Below are 12,724 nucleotides of genomic sequence, written 5' to 3'. Positions count from 1 at the left end.
GGAGGAAACTTCTCTTTTTCTTTTTTGACGTCATATTGCATATGTTCTTTATTGACATGAATCTGCTTTGGCACTTGCAGTGGAAACACATAAATCACAGGTTAAACAAATATTTTCCTCAATCAGATGGAATGAAATGGTTTTCTGATTACTAAGCACATCTTTCCATTTGTATTAGGAATGGGTAATAAACTCCCATAGTAAAGAAGATCTAGAGGTATGTGAGTACACGTTTGGGAAAACTTACTCTTACTGCACATTCAAAAATGTGAGCTGAAGCTAATATTTTGACACCTTGCTAGGCTAATAAGTAACATCTCTGTTGGACACTTTCTATCCAGTTAAACTGTTTTTCAGTTTCTGTTTGGGCAATTTGACACACTTAATAGAAAGAGACCTACTTTGATAACATTTTATATATTGGCATTTTGTGTATTTTAAGTTTATCCAAAGATGATGAAGATGAGTAGTTGCGAAATAGAGCGTGTAGATTTTGAGATGTGTTTTGAAAGATTGTTTTGAGATTGCCCTTAAAGTTTGATCTTTGCACTAAGAATTTGCTCATCCATCCATCCATTTATTACTCCAACACAGGATCGTAGGTGGGTGGAACCTGTTTCACCTAAAGGCCGGATACACCATGGACTGGTCGCCAGTCCATCACAAAGATTTTGTTCTCTCTCAACTGAATTCCATCTTCTTCTTACTAGTAAAATATTCCCCATACCTCTGGCTACATCCCATGACATTTACCACTTTTGTTACTTTTCATTCTGCTAAGATATTCTATTTGAAATTTATCAATCCATTCACAAGTAGCCAAAAAGTAAAAGAAACTAAAACACCAGGCTGGTTTGGATGTCTATATGCACTCTTGTGATGGTTCATTTGGTGGTGAGGATGTAAGAGATGTTTTTTTTAATTTTTTTTTTCATGTTAACTTCTCCCTAAAGGTGATATTTGTGCAGGTGTCACTGGACAGTACACACCACCACTACAATGTCTGCTGTTTCATCCTGTAAGTACATCTGCAACAAAGCAGGAACTTTGTAGAAATCTTAAATGAGCAGATCTTAGAGTTTTCTCGACTCTCCACATTTCAGTCTGACTTTTACTCTTCCTGTTTATCAAAATATCTTAATTGCACTAAGAACTGTTGAAAAAAGGTACCTGAAATGATTTGCATTCTCTGTACTAACCTCACTTTGGGTACGCAAGATTTATTTCAATTTTCCAAACACTTTGCAGTTTCTTAGTGGCTGTTGTGTGGTGGAACTTGGAGATGTTGCCAAACCAAAGCCCCTTTAAACCCAACATGAGACTCCAATTTCTCAGAGCATCAAACTTTTGCATTTTTTCCCCCTTTTTTCAAAAATCACACAAAGCAAAAATAGTACACTGCAATCTGAAGAATGTCACTGTAAAACACTAGCAGCATTATCATTTTACTATAAAATTGAACTTTTGATGGTATTTTATTGCATGCTGCATTAGTTACAAATAAACTATGTCTTGTATTATCTACAAACCTACTTTAAAAGACATCAGGAATTAAAAAAAAAAAAACTCAACAAATCAAGAAAAAAAGAAGAAAACAAAGAACAGTAAGTCCAATTTCATTTGGGTAAAACATCCATTGTCATACATGTACATGAACCTGTACATCATCTGTTTTAATGTACGGTTCACAGAAACCAGCAGCAAAACGTCTGCATATCGTTGCATATGTACTTATAAACAGAACACACACACAATCCAACAAACCACAAGACAAAAAAAATTGCACCTAAGAAATGCCTTCGGTGCTTTAATGAAAGAACATGCAACATGCTGTAGGTGAGTGTTTGCGTGGGTGTGTTTGAGGAATGTAGTAACGGCCTGGTAATTAGGGTTCACATCCAGGTATGTAGAGCCGCAGGGGAGCCAGAGTGAGAAAGACTGACTCACAGATACTCTGAGGGTTTAGTTCGGCATAATAGTCTGCCAGACGCAGCCACTACAAAAGCACTCAGGTAGGGACATATCGACACTGGTGTGGTCTGGGTGATCAAAGCTTTCAGCATAGTTCTACCCTCATGCCTTGAAAATGGACCAATTAGAGTTAAAGGGGGGTTGAGAGTTGGTTGCAGTGCGTTCCATACACCTCACTGGCATCAGCTTCAGACGGGGTAATTATACACACTCTCCTTTCTGTCTCTCTAACGCACATACTCGCCGCTATCATGCCTCACTCATCTCTCTACACCCCTGCATTACATCCCTTAAACACAGGCCTCGATAATATGGGCTGACATGAACCAAACTGCAGCTACATGTGGTGCAATTAATCTCTGTTGTAGGTAATAGAACTTAAATCCTCCCAAGGTTGCTCAGTGCCCTGAAGAAACCCTCCACTAAGTTGCAGTTTAACATCAGGAAGACCAGCCAGGAGCAAGTGTGTCAACCCTCATCACTCTGATTTATTGAGCATGTCAGAGCCTCATGGTATGTCGGGAACATAGTCATCGTTCATTCTTAGCTGCATCTTCATTGAAAAGAGGATTATTTTACCCACTCGAGGGTCAACATGTGGAAGCAAGGTTTCAAAAAATGATTGGAATTAGTCAACTTTTTAAAGTATAAAGCGCTACAAAGAGTCTTACAACCATCCAGTTATATGTTGCATACTGTTTAGTCATATACACAGTTATCCTCAAATTTATAAGACAAAACTTACATAGTCACTCAAATAATTGGAGACTAAAAAGACTTTAAAAGAATCTCACAAAAAAAAAAAAAAACACACACAACTGTCCAAGACATATTAAAGCACTTTGCTGATGAGTGGAGGTCTAAAATACTTGTCAACAGGGGCTGAAGTGCGTCTACGAGTGATGTAAACTACATTAGTGTATCGTGATGGTTCACTTGTTTTCCTATATTTCTATTTAACCACAATTCAAAATCAAAGTTATATTACTTTTGTCCATTCCAACTTATTTCATTGACAGCAGTTTTGTTTGTTCTTTAATGGAAGTGTATAACTAAATCTCTGCCCCCACGCCACAGCGACGGACGCTGGACTAAATTTTTTTTTACTCTGGATGAAGTAGTTCCCCATCATAATAGTAGGCTATACATGTTGTAATCATGAACAATAAGAAATATAGTTAGCCCCTCAATTTACTGTAAATCTGTAAAAACTCGGATCAATCCAAATGTTCGGACCGAAATGGAGTTGTTCATTTCTTATAAAAAAAAGCCTTGGATCAGAGGGGGAGGAGTCAAGACAGGGTGATACTTCCAAATCTCGCTTGCTCCCCAACATTACCTACCCCGGCTTTAACACATGATTAGCTTTATATCCAACTATTTATCAGTATTGTAAATCTTTTATTTTAACAAACATGTTTACTTAAGTTATTTGTCAAACTAGAACAAAGTTATAAAAACAAACAAAAAAAAAACATCACCTTTGAATCCAAAGAAGTGTAATTTCTATTTTCCACATTTTGTACATCAGATATGATAGAAGATTGACTTTTAGTTATTTATAAGGGTAAAATGCTGATTATTTTCTTACATATGACAACTGGACTGCTGGATAGGCAGAAAAAAAAAAAGCTCAGTAGATTATGGAAATGATGGATGATGTGTGATCGCATCCAATGACTGGATTAGCAGAACACACTGCAGAGATTTTTATTTTTTATTTTTTAAAATAAATAATGGCACGATGCTTGAACAATATTTAAACGTGTAGCAGATGTAATCCCAGTGAGCGGGACAGACATTTTAACCTGCAACACAGGTTGCAGGTTTAGACAGCATGAGAAACAAAAAAGGATGATCTGATGTTAAAACACCGTTAGTCTCCATGGTTACATTTAAAAAAGCTTATTTGTGTGCGACCTCATGGCTCATCAGTTGCATGGGAGTCAGAGCTAATCACACTTCTTGAGCTATGCAAGTCATACAAATATAGCAAAATCTGACCTTTTAAGACGGCAAACGTGATGATCCACTCAGGGTCCATCAGATGCACGAGTTTAATTAAAAAATTGTGGGGTAGAAAAGGATGTAAAGAAAGAAGAAACATGACGAGTTTATTTGCAAGTGGGTTTGCAATCTGCCGCCTGACACGCCACATATGTTCCAACCTGTTCTCGTGTCTTTTTTCTTCTCAGCATCCTGTCGGGGCACTTGATATCTTCATTTTCAGGACATCAGGGTCATTATTGTGCCTGTGAAGAACAGCCACAGCAAGGGCTGTTGCTATGATGGGAATTCTATAAGCCTCCACATCCTTTTGGGATGAAAGCAGGCTGCCGCTTGCGCATTTTGAATTTGCCAGTGTCAAAACAGAGGCGGCGAAGAGATGTGAAATAAATAAACATGTTTACTGCTGCAGCTACTGTTTTCGTTCTCCCTTCTTTTTAGTGAAACATAAAAAAAAGCTGAGCTTGACTATAAATACGTAGTGGAGTTTTTTTTTTCTCCCAGTTAATAAGAAGATAAATAAAACTCCACTTCTAATGTTGATGGGGATTATATGAGGCCAACTAAACATTCAACCGTAGTGTTACCTCAGTTCAAACATTATTTCCTTACTTTGCAGCTGAAAGCCAAAGTAAATTAATAAACAGAAAAGATGAAGGATATCTCAAATATGACCAAATATAAGCAACAAACAAAGTCAATTTGGTATTGATAAAGCAGTTTGTAGTCTTGTGTGATGCTACAGTAAGTGCGTAATGTAGACAAGCTGTCTGGAAGCTGTTGAAACCTTGGACCAGAATAGCTCTTATAATGCATCTGTCATGAATGTGTGTCATCGGGACCTGCTCCTCACTGGAAAATTAAATGGCCTTGATGACTTGCTGCTCTGCTTTATTTAAAGCTGTTACCCTGACCGTCTCACTGGAAGTGAGCTGGCTAACAATTCTTGCTAAAGAACACAGAATCTGTGTTCTTTAGCATCATCTCTCAACCAAAGTTCACAAAGCCGGGGAATCAAAGTCGCTAAGAAGTTAGCTGATCATGTGAGAAACAGCACAGTAGGAACAAGCCTTCTCACTCCAAGCTACTAAAATGAGAAGACCAGCTGCACATATAGCAAATGTTGCTTTCCCACATTTGCACATGTTCCCAAGAGATGGGTGGTTCTGCCTTTTAGTTAGATGGACAAACTCGGTACAGAAAGAAAATAGTGAGCAAAGTTCTCCTGTTAGTGGCAGCGTTTATGGAAACTAGATGAAAGTATATCATTTCTGGCCAAGCAGGAGCAAAGTTGTGCAAACTATATCATGAAATGCTCCACAATATACTTTCTGCAAATCTGCTAAAGTGATCACATGCACCTCAAACTGAAGGCTACGTAAAATAGATTTGACATAGCAAGATTCACCACCCACTGAGGAGCACAAGGCTGCATGGTCCATTTCATTGTGCTGGATGAAAACACCACCAAGGCTTTGCTACAGCAGGATGAAGGCTGCGATGTCAAAGGTCAATGAGATAGCCATCAATCCTCCGCTGCTTCCCAAACAGCCAAATGCGGACGCCTGCCATATATCCTTAACTAAGACGCCTAAAAAGTCACCAAACAGAGGTTGTTTTCAAAAAGACCTGCAACAAAATTGTACGAGTGACTGTTCAGCATTATGGTAACCTGATCCATCTCTTTCTAGAGCTTCATAGAACCCTGTTTTTCTTCCATGTAAACAGCAGCTCGCTATGCTAATTGACTTTCCCTGTCCTCTCAGGACAATAGAGCTGTTCCTTGACTTTTATATGACTTCCCCCTTTATGAGACCAGAGTTGATTATTCCTTTAAGGAGCCTTTAATAAAAACTAAGCAAACAGTGCTCTCAGTGGAACAAATGAAAAGCCTGTCATGAGAGGCTTTATCTGTCCTTGTGGCTAAATGCCAGCCCTATAGGAATGGACATAGATTATGAGGATATTTCCCCAAAACAGAGGCTATATAGAAAGCCTTTTAGTGCAGTGTTTCATTGCAATGGAAATAAAAAGAAGTCTTTGAATTTAAAAATAAATAAATAAATAAAAAGCCATTTCATTCATTCAAATAATATTTTTCTAAAAACCATCTCTGAGAGCCTCTTTTGCATAAAAAAAAATTAAACAGAATGACATCAAATAGAAAGTGAAGTGGTTTGAATGTTGTTTTAAAATGCATTTAGTTTGTACCTAAACTCCACCGAGGTTGGGAGGTGTCCTGAGAATCTATCTGTTCTGGCAAAGCTGCAGTAGAAAGAGCTCTGATTCGATTTGATCAAATTATTTTTCTTTCCAACACTTGGAAGATGTCCAGTGAAGCCTAAGGGCCTGCAAAAGCCACAGTGAGCCAACAGAGGGTCATCTTAAACTAAACTCTAATTTCCTGCTGAGTGAGAGTGTTGGGATATTAATCAAGATCGGAAGAGTGAAAACAGAAAGTGAGGGTAGTCGTTGTTGTGCGAGGTGTTGAACTTCCTCTTTTGTTGCTAAAGAAAGTTATTAACATAGCCAGTTAAAAGCCGTCTTTCCTTCTGCAGCTCCTTGCCCTGACACACACACACACACACACACACACACACACACACACACACACACACACACACACACACACACACACACACACACACACACACACACACACACACACACACACACACACACACACACACACACACACACACACACACACACACACACACACACCCACCTCTGGGGTTCACTGCATTTTTTACATTCTTAAAACCGGTTAAGCTGCAAACTTCTCACAATTGTCACCTCCTTCATTTGATCAGCTGCTCTGTAAGGTCACATCAAGGCTTTGAGGAGTCAACTTTCTCCAACAACTCCACAGCCTGACCTTACCTAAACACCCACTTAAGCCCTTTATGACCTTCATAAACAATGTGTCAATCTATTTACAACCCTTATTCCCTCTGCATGATACCCAGCATTTTATCTCCCACCCATCAGCACAATGCTGGACACTTGCCTCCACAGCCCATTTCAATGGACGGAAATTGGGAATGCAAAACAGACCAGGAGTGAAAGGACATGTGGCTCCATCAGCTTCCACACAAACAATGGTGAATCTCTCACTGTTTAGCTTCTACTTCCTCATAACACACAGCACTAACAATGAGGCGCTATTATGACCGTCTGTGTCTGCTGCATCCAGCACCAGGATGAGACCAGGACATCCCAACGTTGGCCGGCGTTGAGCCGATTTAACCAGTTGGAATTAAAAGGTCTGTTTCTCAGATTAGATAAAGAGAATTAAATTCTAAGTGTTCACTGGAGCAGAAAAGGCAGTAGGGAAGAACAACAAGGCACATGGGGTTAAACAGAATTATAAATCCCTTCCAGACATAAAAGCCTTTATTAATCTGACAGCAATTAAACGCCTTGATATATAAAAGATAACTGCTGTCACTTTTCTAAAAGAGTCACAATGGCAATCTTCCAAACATGTATTTATTACATTTTTTTTAAATTAATTATTCAATGCGGCTTAGCTCAGGGACCTCACTGGATGCAATGTGGGGTTATATGAGGGCAATAAAACTGGGAAGCAAGAGTTGGAACATTTCCTGTCTATTCAGAGGATGACTCGCCACTTCACTATCAATGCTTTTTTTCTGTTTTCAGCCACTTTTGCAGGCTCTCCTGCCTGTTTGGGACACATGCAGCACAGAGTAGCAGAGCCTAGGTGAGGTTTTAGAAGTAACAGGTTTTCATATTAGTTTAAATACAATAAAACCTCCCAAAGAAAAAGAATATTAATAAAAGGTATCGATCTAGCAGAGCACCTGTCTGACAGCTTTAGACATGTAAAAAGGCTCCCATTGCTGCCGGTCTGTTTCATACACTCTCAGCATGCATCTTGAGTGAAAATATCACAACTTGGACAGAAAAAAAATCCAACACCTTATTTCACAAATTATGATGTCACAAATAAAAGTCATATTGCACAGAAGCCATGGCTTTGTCCATCCATGTCAAGTTCAACATTATCTCTTACCATCTGTGTTAAGTTGACTAATCAAATATTTCCAGCAAAAAGCATAAACACACAACATCTGACTCTTTGCCCTTCATATTTCTCACTCCAGTGACGTAACAACATGATCCAAGACATCCTGTAAATCTCAACCTACGTGCAAGTTTAAGGTTTCTTCATTGCAAGTTGCCTGTTGAACCTGACCTGGCTACCAAACTAATTGCAACTCCACCTGCACGTTTTAAGTAAGTGCCAAGAAACCTAGGGCATTCAGCAGACTCGAACTCAACTGAAATTTGCTAACAGAGGAAGACTATAAATATCCTCCCACAGTAATCATCAAAGAAAGCTTTGTTCTTTGGGGAAAACATCAGGAAAAGCAAACCAGCTGTCAATAAAAAAAAAAACCTGCTCTGGGCATAAATTTGGTGCCCAGTGCTTCTAGAGGCAGAAAAAAAAAAGAAGAAGAGCACACTGGCAGCGTAAATAGAGGCAGACTAGAAGCAGCGCTTGTTATATCAACATGAGAGGACGTATGAGTCGAACTTTAAATAAAAATTTTAAAAAAGACGGCGTTTATCGAGTGACTGCAGTGGATTACAACACGTTAACCAGGCACATCGTTCTCTCTGCTTATATTGTTCCCAGATGAGAGATCATGAAATGTGCAACTCTCAGCACAAGAGCTTATTTACATCATAAGAAATAATACTCTCCCTCTCAGACGAGGGGTCTCAGCGGCTTTGATAAGGATCATGGGTATTTATTACACCCAGAAGAGCCCTTTCACTGAATTGTTTGATAATGGCTCGTCTCACCAGAGGACAAACAGCGTGCACTGGAGAGAATGTTCAAATCGTAGTGTTTGTATTGTCAATGGATTTGCTTGCAGACTAAAATACAGACAACCCAGTTGTGGCGTGATTAAGAAAAATCACAGAGTATATAAGAAAAAAAAAAAAAAAAAAAAAAGCTCGACTGGGAACTCTACAAGGAACAGTTGAAATGCGAGAGCTCTTGTTTATGTCCCTTGAGACTAACATTGCATGTGCTGTCATTGCCCTGACTCTGACACTCTGTCCTCAGACTCTGCTGGAGGTGACACGTTGTCTCGAGGGCACGAAGAGGGAGATAACAGACCAATCACAGTCCAGTTAGTCAAACTCTATCAGCTGGTCACAGCTCCATCTCCCATACTCATCTCAGTCTTCCTGGGGAGAAAAGCACTGGGATGATGCCAATTCAAAACTACAGGGTTATGCACACATGCATTCACACACACACACACAACAGAGGGAGAGAGACTGAAAGACCTTGACCTGCTCATTCCTCTCCAGAGCCTGAATGCCAAAGCTCTGGCTCTAAATAAATACAGCCTTCAAAAAGAAAGATAGTTTAACCCTCTGAAACCAGCACTTTATTTCAGCTCGGATCTGAGCGTTAATCCCTCGTAAATCCCAGATCGCTGTTAGCCAAAGTGGCAAAAAACATAGAAAAGAAGCTTAAAAACACGCAAATGTCCAAAGTTTTTGTTAAACAAGCAGTAAATATAGTCAATAATATCAAAGTCTAGATCTAAGAAAATAAATGACAGTATGCAAATTTAAAATGAGGGATAATTGCATTAGAGCAATAAATCTGCCTTCTTTTGGAAAATTACTTAAAAAAACCACACAAATATGCAAAAATACACCAACGATCCCAATGTCATGCTCATAATCAGGATATCTGTTAAACAGAGGCCATTTGGCTGAGAAGTTTATATATTTGACAGCAAATTCACATTTTCAGAGCACAATTACTCTGAACCTTTGTTTCCATCTTTCTGCCTCAGACTCTATCAACTTCTAAAGGGACTTAATTAGCAGGCTCAAAATTAGCTGAACAAAGTGTGCAAGTTTGCAAATTTAACAAAAACTAACACTCAGTAGTGGTAGTTGTGCAGCACGATGTGTTGTCGCCATGACTAAGAATTCAGTTTATGTTCTGTGTACCAAAATGCAAACCAACTGTTACTCCAAATGCACCATCAGGCTGAACTTTTAGCTGCTGCTCAGCAAAAGTGCACGCAGAGAAGCTGAGTAACATGCAGAGGACTTAGTGTCTGCTTCCTCAGTGGCCTGCAGATGCTACAATCAAAACGCTCCTTGTGTGTAAACAGCAGTAACTCAGCCTGCTCAGCTGGTAGGCATATGATTCAAGCACTTCTGAAGAAAAATCTGAGAAAACAAGAGGCCCTCTCAGTTCCGACCCTTCACAGGACTGCAACAGCATATCCAACTGGCGCTCTTCATTTCCTGCCCCTGCAATCAACAGCCAAATCATCAGACTTGGTCTGGTTGGTCTACCTGCAATGACTGCAGAGAGGGGCCAGACGATAAGATGGGTTCAAAGCAGATTAATAAATCAGAGTAAATCCCCCCCCCACAGAGAGTCACAGACATTGTGAAAGCTTATCAGGATCTCGCTCAACTCTTTCTCTGCTTCCCATCACTCCCATCATTCACCATGACAGCAACCACTTGCACTTGTGCAAAGTGTTTAGGCATCATGCTGGTATTGACCTGCAGCTCAGCTTCCCATTTAATACTGAGCACTTGGAGGAAACATGGACCATGCTGAACAGGTGACTGCCCGCTTTGTGTCATACAATCATCTGTGATGTGATGTAAAAACCTTTCATCTATGAAGATCATTTAAAAAAAAATAATAATAATGATTAAAAAAAATAATCTTTCCAGTGCTTTTTTTTTCAGTGTGTATGCGCTTTGGTGCCACTTGTGTGTCACAATAGGTGTTACCTTATTAGAGTACGGAGGTTTGGCGAGGTTGATGCCATCTCTGATTAGTTTATCCCTTATCATAATCTTCAGTTTCAGTTTGGGGTAAATGACCAACTCCCTCCTGTTGCCCAGCGTCAGGTTCCTCTGCGCGCCCATGTAGCCACCGTTGCGCCCGACCCGATCCCCGTTTGGCTCAGTCCAGGACTTGGATCCCCTCAGTTTGGACTCATACTCCACCATGTGACCACTACAAATCTCAGCTGCCGGTGGCATGGGCTCAAGGGTGAAGTACAGTCCACTGGTCGCCTCTTTGGCTTCCTCCTTCAGCCTTCTCACCGCGTCGTGAATTCTCTGCCTGTGGTGAGGGATGTAGACGCCGATGGCATCCAGGTCGGGGTCTCCTATTTGTTTGCACACCTCCAAATCGTCATACCCATTATCCACGAAAGCTTCGACATACTGGGAGAGCTGGAGAGTCTTCAGCCACTCGTAGACGATGACAGGTCCGTTGCTTGTCATTTTTGGTTGTTGCCAAATCGGCTACAACTTTGGAGAAAGAAGAGACCAAAGTGATTGTTACTTTCCCATTTGGCGTTTTTCACTGTCAGTGACAGTGCGCTTTCTCTGGCTGTTGCGTACAAAAACTGGATTAAACAATTTAATATTAATCATAGCAAAGAGCTGCTTGCCATATCCAACCTAATTAAATGACAAAAAGTGGGAAGACCTTCCCCAACACTGTCCAGATGACAAGTGCGCGTCCATATTTAGGCACGAAGAACCCCTGAGCTTCATTTAAAACAGCTTTGAAATCCCATACGTTTCCCTCAGGCTCGATCTCAGCAGCCCACGTTGGCTTTTGCTGTGCGCAATTACGCTTCCTCAAATGATAAATGCCTTCAACTACTGTCATTCAAACAGCTGCTCAGTCTGATTTAGCCAGTTACGCAGAGCAGGTTTTAGTCCCTTGCTCTGTCTTGGGGTCCTCGGTTTCCACAAATCCAAATGATAAAAAGAAAAAAGAAAAATCCCAAAAAATGTCGACCAGGCTTCTAAATGACAGAAAGTCGGCAACAGACGGATGACTGCAACCACAAGGACATGCGTCCAACTGCTCTGTCTGTGCGCGGTTCAGTCCCTCCAGCCGGCACATCAACACGCTGAAACGGCATCCAACATGGTCCCTGCTGCTCCTCCGCTGTCCACGCCCCCCCAATCCCAAAATCTCACATTTAAAAATAGTGTTACGAGTCTTCTTTTTTTGCCTCTCTCAACTTGTCGCGCAGCCTTGTGGCATTAGTCACCATGTTCCGTCTGACTTGTCTAAAGTTGGACCGAACAGGGAAGGGTATTAAACCTGTCGCACATTCCACATGGATCTTCCTGCTGCTGATCTGAGAGACATCATTACTCCCCTACAATGTGATTTCGTCCAGCACACCTCTCCCTTTCTCTTCCCTAGCTCGTATACACACTCTCACTCACTCATTCAGCATTTCCACGCTCGCGCTTCTCACCACACACGAGCTCCCTCTATGTGGGGACTTTGGAACTGAACATTTCAGCATCACTGGAGACGTTTGAACAAATACGAGGTGCTGCTCATCCATCCATCCATCCATCCATCCATCCATCCTCTATATGAATAGACATTTTATTCTTTTTCCTCTCAGATTTTGCAACACTACTGGGGGAATCCAAGCATCCCTATGAAATTCCCCACCAACATACGCCATCGGCGTTAGTATGAGACAAAGTCAAACTGAGAAAACAGAGAGAGACAGACCTAAGGGGGATAACATTGCTTGGATAAGACCTGTCTGCCCTGTCCAAATGGATGTCAAGCTGGCCAGTGCTGATGCATGCTTTATCAAATATGAGCTGACAGCTTGTTAGGGGTCAGTTTGATACAATCACTATCTCAGCTCTAAGCTGGAAGTGATTT

At 40.7% G+C, this 12,724-nt stretch overlaps 1 protein-coding gene across 4 annotated transcripts in view; it reads right to left on the bottom strand.

The window, feature by feature from the left end:
- Positions 1-12,042, bottom strand: part of sash1a (SAM and SH3 domain containing 1a) — a 155,734-nt gene extending 143,692 nt beyond the window's left edge. For 2 of the 4 annotated variants that reach the window (XM_079254998.1, XM_079254999.1), the window contains exon 1: positions 10,798-12,034. In XM_079254998.1, the coding sequence (XP_079111124.1) occupies positions 10,798-11,298 (501 nt within the window). In that variant the 5' untranslated portion in view covers positions 11,299-12,034. Of the gene's footprint in view, positions 1-10,797 lie in introns of all 4 variants that reach the window. The other 2 variants (XM_079254995.1, XM_079254996.1) reach the window with 2 other exon arrangements.
- Between the last annotated feature and the right edge of the window lie 682 nt (positions 12,043-12,724).

The sequence above is a fragment of the Telmatherina bonti genome (assembly GCF_933228915.1).
Source record: "Telmatherina bonti genome assembly, chromosome: 16".
Classification (NCBI taxonomy): domain Eukaryota; kingdom Metazoa; phylum Chordata; class Actinopteri; order Atheriniformes; family Telmatherinidae; genus Telmatherina; species Telmatherina bonti.
Note: the sequence above shows the minus strand (reverse complement) of the source record. Positions and strands in the feature narration are given on the sequence as shown.